The sequence below is a fragment of the Dermacentor variabilis genome, chromosome 5 (genome assembly GCF_050947875.1).
Source record: "Dermacentor variabilis isolate Ectoservices chromosome 5, ASM5094787v1, whole genome shotgun sequence".
Lineage (NCBI taxonomy): Eukaryota > Metazoa > Arthropoda > Arachnida > Ixodida > Ixodidae > Dermacentor > Dermacentor variabilis.
In genome coordinates this window covers 100,804,021-100,820,244 of record NC_134572.1, presented here as the reverse complement: position 1 = coordinate 100,820,244, position 16,224 = coordinate 100,804,021, and the positions used below count along the sequence as shown (strand labels likewise).

The window sequence follows — 16,224 nt, the reverse complement described above, 5'->3', positions numbered from 1 at the left end:
GCAGTGGTGTGCATGATGATAAACGTTCCTGAAGAGCTTCCAGTCGAGCTTCCGGGACTAGGCTCCGTGACGAACAGGGAAGACACCGGTCAAGTCATTAGTGACCTTATCAGTAAAGCACCGCTGTCGCCCGAGCAGAAAACCGAACTACACCAGCTATTACAAGAGTTTCAGGGTCTGTTCTCTGAGAGGCCTGGTAGGACTTCTGTACTTACTCATGATATAGAACTTACCTCCACAGAGCCAGTACGATCCAAGGCGTATCGGGTGTCACCCCGCCAGAGCGATATTATGGAGGCTGAGGTAAAGAAAATGCTACAGCTCGGTGTTATTGAGGCAGGTGAGAGTGATTATACCTCCCCTTTGATTTTAGTTGAGGTACCGGGCAAGGAACCTCGTCCTTGCGTCGACTACCGCAGGCTTAATTCCATCACTAAGGATCAAATTTATCCGATCCCTAACATCGAGGAGCGCCTTGAGAAAGTTAGTAGCGCTCAGTTTATTTCCACCCTAGATCTTGTCAGGGGTTATTGGCAGGTTCCACTTACAGAAGAGGCTAGTAGGTATGCGGCGTTCATTTCACCAATGGGAACATTCCGTCCTAAAGTGTTGAGTTTTGGTTTGAAGAACGCGCCATACTGTTTTTCAAGCCTCATGGATAAAGTGTTGCGGGGACAGCAAGAATTCGCTTTACCGTATCTAGACGACGTAGCGATATTCTCCGCATCCTGGTCTGAGCATATGACACACTTGCGGGCAGTGCTAACCCGCCTGCGCGAAGCGGGCTTGACAGTCAAGGCTCCTAAGTGCCAGTTAGCACAGGCCGAGGTTGTCTACCTCGGTCACGTGATTGGTCAGGGTCGTCGCCGCCCCTCTGAAATAAAAGTGGCCGCTGTGCGAGACTTTCCGCAACCGCGCACAAAGACCGATATTCGGTCGTTCTTAGGTGTCGCCGGCTACTATCAGAGGTACATCCCTAGGTACTCTGATATCGCGGCTCCCCTGACGGATGCTCTAAGAAAGACAGAGCCTCAAACAGTCGTCTGGGACGAGACAAAGGAAAGAGCTTTTAGCGCCCTAAAGAGTGCCCTAACAAGCCAGCCTGTGCTACGATCGCCAGACTATACAAAAGGGTTCATTGTTCAGTGCGATGCTAGTGAGCGAGGCATGGGCGTTGTACTGTGCCAACGGGAAAATGGAGAAGTAGAACACCCCGTCCTGTATGCTAGTCGTAAGCTGACCAGTCGTGAGCAGGCGTATAGCGCCACCGAGAAAGAGTGTGCGTGTCTCGTGTGGGCCGTTCAGAAATTGTCATGCTATCTAGCCGGCTCGAGGTTTATCATTGAGACGGATCACTGCCCTCTCCAATGGCTGCAGACCATCTCTCCCAAAAATGGCCGCCTCCTGCGCTGGAGCCTCGCTTTACAACAATATTCCTTTGAGGTACGTTACAAAAAGGGGAGTCTCAACGGTAACGCCGATGGCTTAAGTCGAAGCCCCTAACGTAGGAATCAGCCTCAAAATTGTTTGTTACTGATGTTTTTCTTCCTGAGGCAGGATTTTTTTTAACATATTGCTTTTGTTTAGTGTTTCAAAGTGATGATATGCTTTCTAGTGCAATTTTTCAATTTGTGGACGCGTTCTGAGTGATGCTAGACTACTGTAAGGAACTATGCAGTGGTATAAAAAGGGGAAAGAGCCTGGCAGGGCTTAGTGAGGGTTGTGCCGTGCTTGCTGACTGAGCGGTTGAGTTTCAGCGTAGTTCTAACGCTTGCCGGGAACGAGAACAAAAATGTGAACTCTCCCGAAGTCACTTTGCAGTGTCCCGTGCGAACCTGAACAAGAGAACGAGGCCTTCTCTGTGCGCTGCGCTCAAGAAACGTCGAGGGACGCCCGACTTCGGTTATGAGCATCATCGAGCGACATCCCTCCGGACAGCGGATGCAGTCCCCTGTCCATCGGGATCTCCTTCCCCCGGCGGGGCGGTCTGTTGCGTTTCGCCTGCGACACGTGGTCTTGCCGGCGCGACTGCGGCGGGGCGGCAGACATTTTGGCCCGATCGTCGTCGCCGCAACACTCATCGCCAGGTGTTTCCAGGCGCGTCTGCGGCGATGCGACCGCCTAGGGATCCTCCTCGCATTCCAGTCATTGTGCCCGAAACAGGCGATGCCAAAGCAGGGATCTCATTCCAGTTATTGGGCCCGAAACAGGCGATGCCAAAGCAGGGATCTCGTTCCAGTCATTATGCCCGAAACAGGCGATGCCAAAGCAGGGACCATCTTCTCGTTACAGTCATTGTGTCCGACCGGCAGCGCCACGACAGGGTGCTACGAGATCGTGCGCAGCGCCACGACAAGGTGCTACGAGATCGTGCGCAGCGCCACGACAGGGTGCTACGAGATCGTGCTCGACATGGTGCTACGGCATCGCTACGACAGTGTGCGTCACCATTAGCCCATTGTACATTCACGTGCTCGTCTTTTGAGGGGTTCCTTCTTGCCCTCAACTGCGAGAGTATAAAAACAGCTGCCCCCGGACGCCAAAGAGAGGGCTCCGATTTCTTCTGCTGAGTAAAGTGCTCTCCCGTCTCTCTACTTCGGTCAACCTGACCGCCAACTCTTTGCGATGTTAAAATAAACAAGTTGTTTCGTTGTTACCAGTCGACTCATGCTTTGCCGGGACCTTCGGATGCTTCCAGTTGTACCCCAGGCCGCCAGGCCAACGCTACCCTTGGGGCTTGCGACCCAGGTACAACCACGGGCGTCAGCGCCGAGTTCCCAACAGATCGTACCAGCAGTCAGATCCAAACAGAGCCGAACCGCGTCGTTAGCTCTGTTCCTGCGGCCTTCGTCAGCGGCAGATGCCGAGTGGCGCCGCCGCACGGACACTGCGTTCGATATCAGCTCTCCGTCCCGAAGGTCAGCTGTACCATTGTTCCACGTAAGAATGAAACGCTGTTTCATCTGCAGTGAACTTGGTCGCTGAGCTACTGTTTTTCATTTGTATTTCTTTCGCGCGAAAATGTCGCTAAACCAACGTCCACGATCCAGTACAATCTGCCAAATATAATTTTGCGAATCGGCAAAATATCCAGTCGAAGAAAAACCGCGTTCTAATTCTTCTAAAGGAAGATAATCCATCAAAAGCGCGTTTTCGCTGCTAAACAAGCATCGAAATCTGCTAAATTAATGTAGTGGAAAATCTACGAAATTGACTTGACTGCCTGGCCTCGATATGCGTGAATTGCCAATTGCACAAACCAGGTAGCCGGCGCTTCGTGCTGTCTCGTGTGCTATCACTATTCGTCGTCGCCTGTTCGTACGAACGATTCTAAAGTAAGTTAAAGGTATACTCTTCGTCAAAAAAGCGCCACTAAACATAGGCGTGCCAAGCACACAGTTATATTGCCGCACCTGACTGCCACGTGTACGCTCACCCTCTTAGCAAACTTGGCCCAATTTATCGACCGTCTTCAAGGAGCAGTTTGCTCTATAGGAAACGAGATGGCGCTTTTTGGCGACCCGCCACACGTTGCCTCAGCGAAAGCGCAGGAATACGAAACCATTACCGCTTCTGCCCTGCAGTGCGATCAGCTGTCGGAAATACAAATGTGTGTTCGCTAACGCACTGTGCTCCAGTCATACTTCAAAACGTGAAACAGTCGATGGAAGACATGTGCAGTGGTTGGCTGCATAAATAGTGAGTGGCAGCTTAAGAAATGGAATGACTCTGTGTGGCCAAGTTCACGTATACCGCTGCTACATAAGGAGTGCCTGTGGCGATGCGCAGCTATTCTCGAGGATAAAAAAAAAGAAACTTTTCCGCCAACGTTGTATCGCTAACCCCCAAAGAAAGGACTTCAGCCTGGGAACACCGGCCAAAGTGAGCACCCGTGACAAAGGGAGTAGCGCCGCTTCCTGGCATAGTAAGTTTCCCGCACTTTATCTACACACTCAACTACCACGCAAACTTACGTCCACTATATGGCCAACCTATCATGAATAAGTGAGTGTGTGCATACTTGAATCAATGCGCCGCAGCATGAGTCAGTCACCAATGAGCGAAGTTGAACGTTTCGCGACGGTCCACATGGGGTAAGCGAGTGAGATACTACGCTTTCGCTACAAACTATTACAAATTACGGAACATCTACGTTCAAAGCTTTGTACGCAGCAAGAACAAATATATCGCAACCGAGCATCCCCGCTAGTGAATGCACCGAGAAACGTTATACCGAGTCAGAAGCATTACAAAGCACCGCTTCAAGGCGTTTGCCGAATAAAGAATTAAGAGCAAGACACTCTGACCCTGATTTTAATGAATAAGTGGAAAACTGTGGCCAAAGCTTCGTGTCGTCCACCTAAACACCGTCTACGATATCCGTCGAAACGGATGTTTGCTGAGCCGCACCGGGCGTCATGCATATCAAGTGTAAACACGGATGAAATTTAGGCAGCTGAGGCAAGCAATGGACGCGTAACCTCGTGATCAAACATGGCGGCGCCGACGGGATCGCTGTTAAAAGAGCATATACATATGCGCGCCTACAGAAAAGTGGTTTTTAACCGATTGTTGCAGTACTGTACGGATAACGTACGTGTTCTCATCCAAGCCTTGCCTATCTATAGCTAGGCGGGAAGTGGTTGTACCACTTGCAACATACGTGGTACTTTCACTCCTTAATAAGCATTCAATATTGCTGCCAGAGAGGCGACATTATGCATTCACCGTTGGCCTCGCGAGAAAGTTAACTCATGTGAGTTAACGTCCCGAATAACAATTCACGGACTACGAGAGGAGTCGAAGTCAGGGCCCCAAGGATAATTTTAAACCGCCTGAGGTTCTTTAACAGGCACTTAATGAAGCACGGTACACGCTGTGGGAAACAAATGTGTTAACTTTATCACAACATACTGCGCAATGAGACCAACAACAGCAAGAACGGAGTACAAGGAGTAGTCGCGATTCTCGTACATATTAGGCCACACTGAAATTGCCTCATTTGAGCTTAATCGTTCCCACTCCGGGCGTCACACAGACCCTTCGCACGGGGACTGTTCCCTAACTGCTTCATAATTATGAGGGGATTACCTTTTCCAGGCTTCCGAAGAGGTCCTGAATTAACTGTCAACAGCTTTTCGAGTTTGAATGATTTCGCAAGCGTCAGCTTCGCCACAAGCACACGCTGACGCCTGAGACCCCGACAGACCCCATTGCCTCGGAGAGCCAGTCCCATAATAAAGAAATCACACTGGCACGCAACAGGCCAGAAAAGGTAACATGGATTCGCCGCACTTCTGCACACCGTCCATTTTGCCATATAAAGGTCTGCTCAAGATTGATCGTAATTCCAGAAATGTATGCTTACCACTATCTTAAAGGGCCCCTCACCAGACCTGGCCATATTGAGCTGACAAGCGCAGAGCATAAATTGCGCGATAACAATCATGTCTGCAAAGTATTATATCGCTAAGAGCCGCATGAAAGATCTGAAATTTCAATCGAACGCCGTTTCCCTCTTCACTCGCGGCCGCCGCGCTCCAAGCCGGACGGTGACGTAATCGTGCCCCTGCGCCTACGTAATCGTGTCCGCAGTGTGACGTCCTCGTGGTGACACGTGACTTCGAGAATTATTCAAGACATCATCTGTTATCTGTGCGATATGTTGCTTGAATTGACGAATTGAAGCTTAGAGAAATAATAAAACACACAAACTGAATGTCTGCGCGTTTTTTGTTTTACTTCGTACCGAAGCAAGAGAGATGTACTTCCGCTTTGTCTGCTTGTTCCCACGGTGGTGCGGTCACGTGCGCAGGCACCGAAACTATGCCATTTTCTACCGTGTTCCAGCGCGTGATCACGCTCTGCGATTCGCTTGTTCTGCCTTAGTATTCGTGTAGCACTGAATTATACCGCTAGTCACGTTTCCTTGTGCACAGCGCGCAAAATCGTGCGCTGCGCGACTAAAGGCTTCGTAAAGTAGCGCAACGCTTTGAAGTATGCCGCCTCCTCCTCGCAAGCGCTGGCCGAGGCCGACGCCGCGTCGCTATTGGCCTAATAGCATCACGTGGGCCCTCGAGCCGTGCTTCAGCGCCATATTCGCTCGAGAAGCGTCTACAGAGTGGTGAGGAGCGCATGTTGGCGCCGTTGCTACGCTCGAGCGGTGCAGGCGGCGCCACGGTCGATAAGGGAGCGTAAAAGAGAGGAGAAACGAGAAGGCGTAAAGGCGGAGGAGGAGAGTGTCCCTAAGGGTCTTTAGAGACAACTAAAGCCCACGCATACGCCCCCCCGCCCCCGTGACGTATGTGTCACGCGATCCTCGAAGTCCGACATGACAAAACGCAGGGAAGGAATTTCGCTTGCGAAGGCTAGGCGGAGCGAGTGGAGAGGGTGTCTCGCTATGCAGTGGAGCCCGCCTATTGAAATCATGGGTTCGCGGCACTGAAATATTTCCATCTTGGCTATTAATGAGTCGATTTGAAAAAATTTTTTGCGGCAGAGCGCTCCCTAGAGGACACGTAACAACTTTCAGCGTATAACCAAAATTGGCTATACGGCCTGGTGAGGGGCCCTTTAAAGCTTCGTCTTGACGTCCATTTACTGTGCATGACCTCATGCCTGACGATGGGTCTTTCTTTTTCGAGGTGCTACCTCGGATTTCGCTGCTTGCAGATAGAAAATTGGCTGAAGTTCGCGGTCGTCGATACTATTTGCCTCGGCGTTCAATTATTAGAGGAAAAACAAAGGATACGAAGAAATACGTCGAGCAACATTAATTAGGCGTATTTCCTTATTAAGACACAGGGTCGCGATTTTCTAACGATGCCCTTTTCCGACGCTAATGCCTTTCGGCGCTTTTCACGTTCGTGATTGGTCAAGCGACGCTCCACCCAGGACGGAGCGTCGAACGCGGCCACTTGAGAAGGCGAAAAGCGTCGAAAGGCATTATAGCATCGGAAAACCTAAAAAAGACATTGCTACAAGATACCGGCCAGGTGTTACTTTTGTGAGCCGGCCGTTTGTGGTCAGTTCTTGCCATGTCTATACATGGCGTTGCCATGGCCTTTCAATCGACTAGAGACCCGGGTATGTGCACCGCCGGCAAGCGCCTACCCCTACGTATGTTCCGAGGCTGGCAGCGATTTTCCTACAGGACCAATAAAGATGGGCTTGCCTGCCATGCACTGCTAATCCTTTTATCCGAGCGGCATCGCGGCACGAGTGGATTAGCCGCGGCCGACGGACGAGCATTTCATCTGGTCTTCGCTACTGATTGGCTGGCGGAACACACACACGCACTCGGTTGACTCCCATGTGGTGCATCTTACAACGAAAAGCCGCAAACCCATCAAGCCAGAAGAAGCGCGGGGCAGCGCGACGGACATAGAGATAAGGAAGCTGGAGAGAGAGGGGGGGGGGGGGGGTGGTCTCACCGGTCATGGACTCCCTCTTAGCCTTGGCCGTGGCCTTGGCCCCCGCGGCGACGGTGGAGGCGGGCTCCCCGGCCACGTGCGCGTCGACGGTCAGCTCGTGGGCGCCGCTGGCCGGCAGCAGGGAACAGGCGCCCAGCTGCTCGCTCAGCGTCTCCACCTTCTCCTTCACTGCACGCAACAAAAAGACACGACGATGAGCCACGTTGAGCAACACGCGCAGATCGGCACTGCTGCTGAGGCGGCAAACGAATTAAGGGGATGCAGAAACAGTGCGAAGGCCGATGCCGAAAGGACGGAGCACAAACGCCCGCGTCTTGTTCGGCGGGTAATTTGCATGAATCGGTATTTCTCGCCGTGCTACACTAATAACAGACGTTGTAAAATCCCGCCACATTGGCAGCTCTGACTGACGTACAGGACTGCCACGTATATATATATATATATATATATATATATATATATATATATATATATATATATATATATATATATATATACGGCTGCCCTGACTTATGCGGAACGCCAACACCGCGGAACTTGACGGCGATCGATCGCTTTCGGGGAACAGCGCATCACTTTTACGAGATTTCGCGTCACTCGGCACCGGACACGCCGCGCGCGCCGGCGCCGAGTCACGCGGAAGTGAAATACCGCGAAATTGAACATTGTTCCCAAAAGCTATCCACCGAGAACACAGCTCCAGTCGCAGATATAAAGACGGCTACAACAGATAGCATACGCCTGAAACTCCGAAGGCACAGCTGAAGAAGGCCAGAAGCGTTAAGGTTATACATTGTACTAACGGTAAGAGACGCGAGAACGAGAACACAGATGTACCTGCATGTACAGAGCAATTTTAAGGGGAGACACGTCGTCAACAGCCGCGCAAGCATACCGACTTAATATTTGCATAGAAACCTGGAAAATGAGCTTCCGTCGACTGTCGACTGCGTTTGGCGTCATCGGGGCCAATTTCCCCTCCATGACGTGCGAAGTGCGCCAGTGTGAATCATTGGACAACAGCTGGTAACTATAAAAGGTACCAAACAGAAGCAGCGGGCGGGCATGAGCACGCACAGCATGAATTTTAGTTGCAAATAATTAAACCGCCCACGTTGCTCGTATACAGGGTGTTCCAGCTAATTAACTTTACCCAGAGTTTAAAAGTACACAAATGCTACGTAGCTGGGACAGAACAATGGTAATGTTGTTTGCCGTCGCTTGCAGATACTCAAACTATATATATATATATATATATATATATATATATATATATAATTTCATTCCGCCTAATTAGATAATTAGTGTGAATTGATCAACATCGCAAATATTATAATTATAATCGGGTACAACATTAGGAAAAAGGGGCGTTTACTCCTCCAAGGCGGATGCACACGAGCCTCCACCAATGGGCACGCACTCTAGACTGACGTCACGAGCTGGATAGCCGGTGATATAGTGTACTAGAATAATGTCCTAGTGACACGACCGGAAAGGAACGCGCGTGCCTCTTTCCGTTGACGCCACCAGGTGTCGCCACTGCGACCTTTTCTAGCAGACCGGCTGCTCTCATATTCGTTGCTTTTGAGGCGGTCCGTGTTATTAAGGGTTTTTTACGGACATGGTTCTTTCATTATAACAGAACAGGATTGTATTTAACAAAGTATTGTGTAAAGGAAGATCTTGAAGGCCACATCGAGACCATAGTATCGACAATGCCGTCTGCTAGCGTATTCTCGCACAGTCCGGCGCTTTCATTGCGCTCGTCGTATCGCTAGTGCCAGCTGGCAATTCACTGAGCTTCTTGTTGCTCATCTACTGCTCGAAAGCCAATATATCTGGGCCTGCCTTGCTTCTGTGGAGCTATATTTACCACCCCATTTAAATCGCGTGCTTATCGCAAATGACAGGAAAGTTCGTAGCGACTTCGGCGTTGCGCTGCTAACCCCGAGGGCGTAGGATTAAATAATGGACTCGTTGGCTGCACTTTCATAGCGGGAAAATGCAAACATGTCCGTGTTGCCGGTTATAAAACCCCAGTTGGTCAAAATTATTCATGTATCCCTCCTCCCCCCCCTCTTTACTGCGTGCCTAATAATTAGATCTTAGTGTGTTTTACACATTAAACCCCGGAATGAATTCATTTTTGACTATGCAATTGCGCACATACAAACTCACAATTTTTCCCGAAATTTTAGCTCCTAAGAAATCCGCCGCATCTTCAGCACATACTGTCAGAGTGACGCTCGAAAGAAATCCAGGTTAGTATTTTTTACTTATTCACAATGAAAATAGCACAGCTATAATGGAACCCTGAAGTGTACCTTCCCTAGACACCGAGCATCAAATCCCATTATAAGTAACTATTACTGTTAAAACACATGACCAAAAAACACCTTGTAGCATGGAGTTCTATGAACATCAACTGAGCTTAATATATTTTGATGCCTGCAGGGCGCCTTCTTTCATTATACACTTTTTCACGCTTTTTGTGAAGAAATGTAGCCTGGTTGTGATGTAGAAAGCAGTGAGTTTTGCTGTGATGGATTCGAAGTGTACAGGGCAGCCAAGTTGATGCTGCAGCCTGGCTTTAACAACACCTAGCTAAAACATCTAAAACAATGTCTGCGTGCAACTCAAGAAGACTAAAACAAACTATGAAGTCTTTGTCCAAGTTGATCATAAACTTGTATATAGGGGAGGCAGGATATGACAAACCACCGTTGTCTTTCATATGGCAAACTCTGCAAGACTCAAATTTCCTGCTGCCCATTTTGTGATAAATAGTAAGTTCAGGCAGCCTTCACAGCCTCTCTTTAAAATTCACTTTCTCGCCACAACCAGCGATATAGAAAACTAAGCGGCTGTCACTGGATGCTGTAGTCCCAAATACCACAGCAGCAGGCTGCAACTTCGAGCTAAAACACGTGAAAGGCCATGAAAGTCACTTTCAGGCATTATTCCTTGGCAGATGATGCGGCTCTCAGAGTCCTTGTCCTTGTTACTTTGTGGTTGCATGTGTTTGCGTTGTTACAATTTTTTATGTTTATGTAGCAAATGGTTCGCAGCGGCAAGGGAGCGTACAACTATGTCTTGGCACAGCCTACCTCTAAAGTACAGTTGAGAAGACACTTCGTCTTCATGCCCGCTGAAATGCAGAACTTTCTCATGCAATATCTCGAGCCTTTCTTGCTTTTGTACCTACGTTGTCGCGAAAACTACGTTTGAGTCGTTGCCACAGCTAAAGTGGCACAAGAGCTTGAGGGAACATTCACTACTTGAAGCGAGCTAATTGCGAATGGTTCATTCTCCGCAAACTGTCCGTTTTCATCGCACGCAGACTCGACCAGGATCTCGCGAAGTAGTTGGCGGAGCTGACAATCTCCCGCTCTTTCTTCATTTTGTGCGGTCCGTGCGCTCTTACGTGGCTTCGTGCTTACCATCAGTGCACTTTCTACGGCTGGCCTCTTCCTTTCTGGCCTCTCTTCAACAGGTGCGACAGAAAGGTAGGACGTACAGTCGGGCAGAAGGGTAGGCACCGCGCCAGGCGCCAGCGACAGCTTCCCACGTGGAAGTCGCATTTCGGTGCTATTGATGATGCCGACGTAATCCCTCCAAATGTATCGAGGCTCAAAGTGGCGCTCACATCCCACTGAACATAAAAAATTGTAACAACGCAAACACATGCAACCACAAAGTAACAAGGACGAGACACAAGCACGGAATTCTTATGTCAAGTATGCACCAACTCGCCCAGAAAGAAGTTTTAATGAAATACCGCTGAAGATTCCGTGAGATGCTTGTCTGCTGTTCGCAGTTTGCGCTCTCCCATTTCTTCCCAAGTTCATTTTCCGTTGGTGCGGCGAACAATGACGCTTTAGGAGCGCCCTGATCATCGCTGTGGCAGCCCGGAGCGTATAAATGGGTGTCCGTCTTTCTTTTTGGCATCGAACCTCCTGTGCTGCAGTAGATGCAGGGATACGCCTTCTTTTTTCAAATCATCCACTGTTTTTCACAAGCATGGCCACGTTGAACGTAACACGGCTCGGAAAACACACGGAGCAAACAGCCGCAGAGCGCGTCTGAGCCGGCTCGACCGCGCGCCAGCAGCTAGAAAAAAGCACAGCAGCGCCACCGACGGCGGCTACTGGCATTTGCTTCAGCCGGCGCATTGTCCCTCCCTCTTGCTCGCGCCACTAGGACATTATTCTAGTACACTATAGCCGGTGACCCCGCCGATGTCTGAGATGATGGCCGCCCGCGCTTTGAACTGGGCCGAGTCGCGTCAGTCGTGTACGTGTGCCCCTCGTCAAGAGTGAATTCCCAAACTTTTTGCGGTGGTCTATCATGCCGCAATTATCACTGCGAGCTTTCGACGCACCATCTACGCCGCGAGCGTTTATTCTGAGCCGCGATCCGACGGCGAAAGATCGCAGCGAGCATCGCTGACGCTACGCTACGCGAACTGGCGAGACTGCAGGCTCGCAAAAAAAAAAAAAAAAAAACTGAGAAGGAACGAAAAAAAAGACTACCACGTTCTTGAAAATAAGTTTCTGAAAACATAATAATAATAATAATATTTGGGGTTTTACGTGCCAAAACCACTTTCTGATTATGAGGCACGCCGTAGTGGAGGACTCCGGAAATTTTGACCACCTGGGGTTCTTTAACGTGCACCTAAATCTAAGCACACGGGTGTTTTCGCATTTCGCCCCCATCGAAATGCGGCCGCCGTGGCCGGGATTCGATCCCGCGACCTCGTGCTCAGCAGCCCAACACCATAGCCACTGAGCAACCACGGCGGGTTTTTCTGAAAACACGAAACCAAAAAAATATAACTCTCATGTTATTTAAAACCAATAGTATTTATTTAAAACGATGAATGAAGCATTTTTGCAGATTTCCTGCCTTGATCGTCTTCTCGCCACAGTTTGCAATGGTTTCAATAAACGCATTGTATTTTTTTTTTCTAAGTACTTGTTAAATACCAATTGATTAAGTTTGAGCTCGGAAAACGAGTATTAAATGTGCCGTGTACATGTACACCAGCGCAAAAGCCATGCAGAGCTGCTCTTTCTTCTTTTGTCCTTTGCAATGAAGCTAAAAAGCAGACGACGCACAGATTCTAGAAGGCGCGGGGTTATTTTTGTTTCGCGATCCGGCATGCGCTGTAGCATTTCAATCACGATAGCTCTACCAAACCAGTTATCAAAATACAAATGTCTTTATACCGAGAATTACGCGCTTTAGAAGCATGGTCTTTTGAGCGGGACTATATTAGTCGCGGAGGAAATCGGCCATCGCGCTTCGGACATCTGAGCGGGGCCTCCCCTTTTTTCTAACGTTGTACTCGACTGTAGATGGAAAGTGTGAATGAGAAAATTGTAGAGCCACATGAAACACTCCCGATACAACTTTCTGTTGCTCAATATGTGCTACATAGAAGTGTTTTTCCGAGCGTGAGAGAAGCCCGCGAATGCACGCGCAGTGCCTCGAGCGGCCAGTTGCACGGAAATTTGCATGCGCAAACGGTCTCTAGTGGCAAGAGGGCCCCAACGCCTTACGTCCCCCTAATCTAAAGCTATATTGTCACGAAGCGCGCGTCTGGGTGCCGTTTTTGCGTTTCGCCCAACGACGTTTCATCGGATATTGGGCTGTGCTGCTCTGCAACCTATACACCGCCGCGAATAGCGGAAGATAACCACCTACCTAGGCTGGTATTTTTCACCCCAACTCTAGTATTTTTAACCCAAGTGAACAGCCCAGGGTACTGCGACAGTTCACTTATTCACAAGGCCACTGGCAGTGTGCGGCACTTCTTTTTTTTTTTTTTTTAACGGCGCATTAAGGATCGCATCACGCGTTGATAAAAGAGGGGGAGGGGCGTTCACACCAAAAGAGCCCGCGTTCCATAGCCCCGCCTTAGGCATACGTACGCCACGACAGCTGAACAATAAGGACGCTTCCCCTCTCTTCTTCCTCTCCGTACAGCACGCGATACGAAGGCACAAAACTGCCGCCATTATAGTGCCACACGACGTGACTGGGCGCACGGGCTCAGTTTAACACGATAAGCGGAAATAATTAAGCATCTGGGTTACAAGGACAGAATCGATAACGCCGTGGGGTGGTGCAGAGAGGAGAAAACGCGACGTGTGAATAATGCACCGCCCAGCCAGCCAGAGCGCAAATACTCTCTGGGAGTTTTTGGAGGGGTTGCCAGGTGTGTGTGTGTGCGTGTATACGACGTCAACGTTTTAATGCAGAACAAAACAACGGGAGAAGGTAGCTTATTGAGTCGGACAAGAGGGCGGCGTCCCTGGAGGAGCAAGAAAATAAACAGGCGCGACTCCACCCGGCTTGCGCACTCTCGTTAGTCGTGAATATTTGATCGGATCACAAAAAAAAAAAAGCCCGACAGTATTACCTCGCACTTCAATGCGCGCGCACGCGACTTTTGTCTACTGCGCTGCGGGGACGACGAAAACACCTGCAGTTTCTTCGTGGCTCGTCGCTCAAATACCGTCGGCATCGCTTCGCCTGTGTAACTAGGCCAAGCGATAAATTTGCCATGCGATATGCACCCGTCTTATAGGCCATGCAGGACAAAGTAAACATGCGAACCTGACCTACATCAGATTGGGGAGGGCGATTAAGGGAAAAGGAGGAGACAACGAAAAAGACGAAGTCATGGCGCAGATGGCTTCGTAAGTTGCGTGCAGTGGATGCAGCTGGAATTCGATGTGCAACGTCACACGAGAGACGTCACACGAGAACGTGAGTGTCCCAACAGAGAGCGGCCGTTGTACTACCATGCCCAGCGTAAGTATAACTGCAGGCGGTATACGCGACGTACAACTGGCAGCTCATCCTGCCATTCGACCGCGACTGCGGCGATTTCGTTTACGAACTACTGATAAACAACGGATTCGGGAGGAACCGTATTTGGGAAAGTTACACGACAAATGCCGCAGCAACTGAGCGGCTGTATTGTTTTCATTTTATATATTTGTTCTTTTACGTCAGCGCAATGCGGGAAAACTTGTTTTGGCTCAAGACAAAAAACTGTAAAGAAAGGGGGGGAAAGGAACAGCGTTGGATTCATAGGGGTCATGGAAGCTCACGCACTTTCGACAGGAATTCGCCACAACATTATTAACGAATGTAACGAGGTGCACACCCAATATCGTCTCTCCAGAAGATACACGCCGTATAAAAAGGAACCATTTCGTCAGAATGAATTTGCAAACACAGGCAGAAAATTAAAAAAAAAGAAAGCAAGAAGAGAACATCAGTAACTTTGTGCCAGCTGTATAGCCGTTGGAACCTCTTCAATATCTGGTTACAGCAAGCCTGCGAGTCTGCTGCAACTCAAATCTCAAGGTGCGTCAATTAGCAGGGCAAAATGCCGACCCTATAGAAGGTCGGAACACGGGTATTTATGAATGACGTCTGAGGTTGTCTGTTGCAAAACTCGGAAGATTGGTAACTAGCTCAATACGGAGTTCTAATGTAAAAAACTCACGTAGAAACTCCTCTGGGAGTTGTCTAAGTATGCATAAGCATTGTGACACTTCGTCATCCCCACGCAGCCAATCAATTCTATGAAACTTGATCTGATCAGTACAAACCCTTATCAACCCTCATCGGTCGTTATCAACCTTATCGAACATGATCCGACCCTTACCAGCGCTTACCAGCCCTCATCAACCTGCATGTCCAGCGAAGCTGGACATGCAGGTTGCAAATGTAGTGGTTTTGACTACATTTGCCGAGGGGGGTATGCAGTGCTTTTTTGATGGTTCGGATGCTTGTTTTTTATTGAAACGTATGCTATTCTGTGTGTTGTATGGATGATTTCAATGAATACATGCACTGTTCGCTTCACTTTGCTGAGCGTTTGTAGCCTATGCCTTACGTGGGCATGAGCCATTACATCTTTTGCTTGCTTACGGGGGTATGGGCCATTGTTTAGGGGAGTATGAGCCATTGCATTTCGTCTTACATGACGGACGGACAGAATTCTCGTTGGGTAGGCACTGAAATGCTTACACATTTGAAACGAATGAATGACCGAGTGAGTTAAAGTACAAGTAAGCCATACTGGTGCGCTAGCGCCGCAATACATTGAACGTCGTGGTTGGTTTGTCTCCATTAACGCAAGGTGTCATCTCTGGCCTACAGCCTTCCCGAATTTGTGCTGCGCGCGCGGCGTTGCGGAATGACCCAATGACTTTGTGAGTGAATGTGACCACTACAGGCCCATAGCAGGACCTCTATACAAGACAGCTTAGTGACAAGCCAAGCGCACGCGGGGAAACCTCGTCCGAATTGCAACAGCGACTGGCAAGCTTTTGATGCGTTTGATACGGCCGCTCTGTAATAGGTTGCAACCGACGAGTGTCCGAAGGGAACCTGGTTGTCATGTACAAGGCCAATAGTAACAGCCTAACCAATAGACAAGTGGATGATTGGCTACGGACCCTAGAGAGGATGAACTATGAATTAACTGCCCTTCGGGAATATGACTGCGAACTTTAGAAAGAGAGGATGCCCATTGGTAGCGATTTACGTATAGAAAAATCCATGGTCCGGCTGCAGTGGTCGTCGCGTCGGAGTGAATTTTTACCACTCGTGGTTTTCTTTAAGCTTCGCACACGTTGCATTCCGTCATTACGCGGAAATCGCACCGTGGCGGCCGGTAGTCCAATCCGCGACCTGGTGCAGCAGCGGAATGCCAAAGACCAGACCAAGCCACACAGAAGGCCGCAGCTTGCACAACTTACCTTGT

General features: G+C 49.4%; 1 protein-coding gene across 4 annotated transcripts in view; it reads right to left on the bottom strand.

Moving 5' to 3' along the window:
* Window positions 1–16,224, bottom strand: part of Wdr37 (WD repeat domain 37) — a 200,107-nt gene that overhangs the window by 49,188 nt on the left and 134,695 nt on the right. For 3 of the 4 annotated variants that reach the window (XM_075693203.1, XM_075693202.1, XM_075693205.1), the window contains one exon: window positions 7,434–7,601. The exons of the other annotated variant lie outside the window; for it this stretch is intronic. In XM_075693203.1, coding sequence (XP_075549318.1) covers window positions 7,434–7,601 — 168 coding nt within the window. The remainder of the gene's footprint in view (window positions 1–7,433; window positions 7,602–16,224) is intronic. 4 annotated transcript variants of the gene reach the window in all.